The 5145-nt window shown below is 34.7% G+C and overlaps 1 protein-coding gene across 1 annotated transcript; it reads right to left on the bottom strand.

Moving 5' to 3' along the window:
- Window positions 1-622: 622 nt before the first annotated feature.
- Window positions 623-4735, bottom strand: LOC112003161 (TMV resistance protein N). The gene is made up of 6 exons (XM_065760466.1): window positions 3904-4735; window positions 2368-3472; window positions 1904-2182; window positions 1025-1822; window positions 729-930; window positions 623-645 (listed from the first exon to the last, which is right to left on the bottom strand). Exons 1-6 carry the CDS (start codon window positions 4392-4394, stop codon window positions 623-625), a joined length of 2898 nt encoding a protein of 965 aa, XP_065616538.1. The 5' UTR covers window positions 4395-4735.
- Between the last annotated feature and the right edge of the window lie 410 nt (window positions 4736-5145).

The following is a 5145-nucleotide window of genomic DNA, read 5'->3' as shown; positions in this document are numbered from 1 at the left end:
TTGCTGCTACTATTTATAAACAGGTAGTGAAAAGTGAAACAATTAAGAAAAAGAAAAAGAAAAAGGAAAAGAAGAAGAAAGTAAGAAAAAAATAAAAATGACGAAAGCGAAACGCTAGACGCAACGCGCTCAATTTTTTGGACTTTGACCAAGATGTCCTCTTTGAAAAAGAACCCAAACGAAACCCATCACCGACGGCATTTGTTGTTTCCATTGAATGCCATAAATATCCTTCCTTGCTGGAAACGCTGTGATCCATATCTGAGCAACAAGTCAGAGTTAGTAAAAGTGGGGGACTCAATGTTATCCATAGCACTCAGAAAGGGCAAGTTAGGAAGGAATACCGGATGTATGAGGACAACAGATGCATTCTACACGGACCCACATCCTTTGTATGAAACCCGTAGGATTTATTGGCTCATAAGAAGAAGATATTTCATTCCACTTCTCGATTTTACATATAACCTTAACTTCATTCTGTTCAGATAAATTTGAGTCACTCAAATACTTTTGCAATTTCCGATGAGATAAAGTCAATAACCACAAAGGTTCCCGCTCCTTGTAGTCGAAACGAGACTCATACGAATGGTAGAGAGTTTCTTCACAACAATTGATTGAAAGATCAATCGTAAAACGAAATTTCCCCTTTCCTAGTGTAAAAGCAATACAGACAGCAAAAGGATTTGGAAATTTCCGACCGACCAAAAATGATATGGAATTTCTAACACTTTGGTGGTTGAATTCCTTCGGAATCTCAAATGCTGGTAGATCAAATACACAATCAAAGATCACAGTTTCAGAATCCAAGTCATCAGAGAGCGAGGGAGAGACAAAAGGCAGCTGATGCCATAATCCAGTTGAGGACTGTGGATCCATTGAAATGCCTTGAATCTCTCCCATTTGCTTGAAATTAGCAAAATCTTCAATAGCCTGTAGTTGTAGTTTACCAAATCTAGTTATGCATTTGGGGAAAGGTAATAAAATTGTTTCTTCATATACGAGAGATAGAGTGAGAGAGACAGACCTGACTCAACATTTTTCTTGATGATTGTTGATTCCACGACCTGCACTTGATTATCCGCAACCAACTTAAAGATTGTGGAAGCCCTTGAATTTCCCATAAACGCCCGCAATTCATTATAGTAAGTTCCCTTAATCTAGTTAATCTGCTAATGCTTTTAGGGACGGTAAACATAATTGTGATTGATACATGTAGACTTTCCAATGCCGGAAAGTACTGAGACTCCATAAAATCTAATTCAAGTCTATGTATACTGTTGGTGAGTATAAGACTCTTTAAATTCACAAACCCATATCCGAAAGAGTCATCAAAAGAATTGGAAGTTGGTCTCAATATGTTACTAGCAAGACAAAAACTTTCAAGTTTTTGCAATTTATAGATGCTACCTGGAATTTCCCTAAGGTTAGGGCAATCCAGAAGGTTCAACCCTTGAAGCTGAATGAGATACCCGATTGATGAGGGCAATTCTTTGATACCACACCCACCCAATAACAATTTTTTTAAACATTTCATTTCTTGATGAATATCAGGGAACTTCTCAAGCCTTCTGCATTGACAAAGATCAAAGTGTTCAAGAGATTTCAAATTGAGTCTTCTTGGAAGAGTTTGAAGTTTGTGGCAACTGTTAAGATTCCAAGTTCTAAGCTTCTTTAGAAGTCCAATGGATTCATGAACCTTAACTAAATTTACGCAAGAGTCAAGATCTAATGTCTCCAAATTTGGAGCCCACAACTTAGGTAATTTCTGAATGAATTTGCAGTGACTGAAATTGATTTCTTTCAACATTATGAGTGGAAACTCCTGTAGAAAAAAAAAAGTTTTTCTTCAAAAAATTTAAATTTAATATTAAATAAATCATGCTTAAGAAAACTATAATCATACCTGCTTGAATAGCTTCTCCATATTATTGTAACTATGTAGCATGTTGAGGCAGACAAGTTGTCGTGGACAAAAATTGGATGGCAAGGAAGAGGAATAGAAAGGCCAATCAAGAAGCCTGATTCCATTTGGGAAATATTCAAGTTGACCAAAAATGTGAACATTTTTAACTATAAAAAATTTGATATTTTCCATTCTTCTGAAAGCTTGAGGATGGAGTTTCAACACTACCAGTTCTAGCTCAAGTGGCTGCAACATTATGCCTCGAATTTTTTCCGATCCCTAGTTAGACAAAGTATTAAGTGAACCGCACTAAAAAAATAAAATATGCTAAAATATAACAGTCTTGTAATTGTAAAGAAATAATACATTGAGAAACTTATACTTTCTTCTACCTTAATAAAAAAATATTCATTTCTTCTACCCTGTTAAAAAGAGGAAAAGAAGTGAAAAGGAAGGACATGTACCATATTTCCAGTGAGTACATTACAAGCATCCTCATAACGCCATATCCTAGTAAGTTCTCCAGGCACTTGTGATTCTTGTAGAGCAATTTCCTTACCCATTTGCTCTACCAAGTCATGCATCGATAAGATGCCATACTGATCAACAGTTATGAGACACTTATCAATAAGTTTTGGAATATCAAAATTCGGATATAAATTACAAGCCTCTAATATATTTAGAACAAAATCTTTTTTTCGCCCCTTCAAGAAACATGCAATATCGAGAAAAATATCTCGTTCAGTTTGGTCCAATCCTTCATAACTTATTTTGAGTGTTTCTAAAATTTCTTTGCTTGGAATCTTTTTATACTTCTCTAATGCACTTTCCCATTCAAGTAAACCTCTTCCACGCAAATCAGAGCCTATTATTTGTAGAGCTAATGGAAGATCATAGGCAAAACATATAATCTTCTCTGCCAATTGCAAATAAGTTCCCTCAGGTTTGTTTGTTCCGAAAGCATGCTGAATGAAGAGTTCCTTAGCTTCATCTGGACCCATTTTGTCAACCTTATACATTAAAGAACCTTTCCCAAAAGCAGTTAGCACATGTTTGTCTCTTGTTGTTATTATGATTCTACTTCCAGGAGCAAACCAATCACATTTATCAAGCAAATAATCTATTTGGTTTGATTTATCCACATCATCAAGGATTAAAAGAACCCTTTTAAGTCGAAGTCTATCAATTATCACTTGAATTCCTTTGTGTATGTTGCTCACTTTCAATTTTTTGTCTCCTGAGATGTCATGAAGAAGTGTCTCTTGTAGTTGAATTATTCCATCATTTGTCCTTGAGTGTTCTCTAATATTATCTAGAAAACAGCTTCCTTCAAAACGATAAGCAATTCTATTATAAACAGCTTTTGCAATTGTAGTTTTACCTATCCCTCCCATTCCATGAATCCCTATTATAAGAACATCATTTGAGTTTGTATCTAAAAGCGATTCTACAGCCGTTGAACGAGAATCTACTCCAACTGGGTATTTAGCAACAAATAACTGTGTAGGACTTAATTTAGTACTTGATACCTTTTCAATAATTCCTTGGATAAATTGAGGTTCAGGGTAGCTGCCAATCAGATAACATAAGAACCATTTGTATTAGCTACAAATATAAGTATGAAGATTGAAGATAAATTCAAGGTGTATAATTTTGTGTATTACAACTACTAGTAACACAATTTTAATCAAGTAAAATGCATGGAAGTTATAAATTTGAGAATTGTCATCAATTTAAATGTTTTTTTTTTAATATAAGAAATCACTTTTTGCCGTTTAGCAGGAAGTTGAATGGAACTCCCTTTAGGCGGACAAAGAAACATTTTGCATACCCAATGTGTAATACTTGCATAATTTGAAGATGTTATGACTTTGTAGCCTAACCACATTAATAGTCGAAGATATTAATATTATCAGGAAAAAAATACTAGCACAATTCGGCATAGGATGGTTTAAAGTATAAAACTCATCAAAGCATAAGGCTCATTATTAGATAAATACCTGTCCTCGTAATGAAATCCAGACAAATTAGCCGCTTCAGTTAGAGTTGTTCTCCACTTCTTCACCTTTTCCTTGTTATCCTTGAATTTTTCTTCATGTTCAATCAACGCTATCCCAAATTTCTCCTTTTGTTTACGTACTGTTGATGGATCCAATTTGTAAAAAACTGGTAAAACCAACTGTCCAGTTTTCTTACACTCAAAAATCTTGACAAGTTCATCTAGGCACCATGTGGAAGATGCATAATTTTCAGAAAATATAACAACAGAAATCATTGACAATTCGATGGTTCGGCAAAGTTCTTCGGAAATTTCTTCTCCTTTTGGAAGCATGTAATCGATGAAAGTATTAAAACCCTCCCGACATAAAGTCTCGTGCAAATGGCCCGTAAAACCATTACGAGTATCTTCCCCTCGAAAACTTAAGAAAACATCATATTCCCATCGGCTAGTGGAAGAAGAAGAGGGGTCTCTGTTGGTCGGGAAAGCCATAAGATCTATGAGCAGAAGGTTGTGAATATCTCAATGAGGAGATGAGAAGGAAATAAAGAAAGTTAGAATTGGGAATGGTAGTCTGTAAAAGATGAGGACGTTGTGAATGTATATGAAAAAAAGGAGTGAGTCAAGTCAACACAATGCAAATAGCACTTAAAAAATTACGAGTGGATTGGTTTTAAAACAGAAAGTAGGGAAATCCCTCTTCCACGAAGTTTCCACAGTGCGATCCTTCGAGCAAACGGTCCCGTATGTCTTCACTTTTCCGCTTTTCTTTTCAAGAAATTTAAGGGGAATGACAAAACAATGAACTTAAAAAATCCTTATCTTTTTCACAACGCGCAATTGACTAAAGACTTCGTCTATATTCCAATTCCATCACCGTTCGTTCACTCTCCATGTGCCTACATAGTACATAGTCACTAGACACGGTGATTATACTGTCCAATAAATCTAGTCATCCTGGTTCTACTTTCTAGTGACACAAATTATTTTTTTAAATTACATATATTTTTTTAAATAATTGTTTGTATTTCGCTTAGATGGGTACATACTACATAATAATAGTATTAATCAATGATGTATAAGGAAAAAATAATAATAATAATAATACTTTCTTCTCAAAAAAAGAAAAAAGAAAAATAATACTAAGATACAAACTACTCCTATTAATTAATTGGATTCAGCCCATCATGGAAAAGATACACCCACTAAAAACTAAAGAGTTTATGTTATAGAGGCCGACCTA

The sequence above is a fragment of the Quercus suber genome, unplaced genomic scaffold (genome assembly GCF_002906115.3).
Source record: "Quercus suber isolate HL8 unplaced genomic scaffold, Cork oak 2.0 scaffold_369, whole genome shotgun sequence".
Classification (NCBI taxonomy): Eukaryota; Viridiplantae; Streptophyta; class Magnoliopsida; order Fagales; family Fagaceae; genus Quercus; species Quercus suber.
The sequence above is the reverse complement of the archived record's forward strand: the minus strand, read 5'-3'. Positions and strand labels throughout refer to the sequence as shown.

Excerpts from the sequence above, each read along its gene's own strand:
- LOC112003161 (XM_065760466.1), bottom strand. The coding sequence starts at position 4,394 with ATGGCTTTCCCGACCAACAGAGACCCCTCTTCTTCTTCCACTAGCCGA. Across the intron at positions 1,823-1,903 it reads TGGAGAAGCTATTCAAGCAG|GAGTTTCCACTCATAATGTT; the intron begins GTATGATTATAG and ends TTTTTTCTACAG. Across the intron at positions 931-1,024 it reads CAAGAAAAATGTTGAGTCAG|GCTATTGAAGATTTTGCTAA; the intron begins GTCTGTCTCTCT and ends CTACAACTACAG.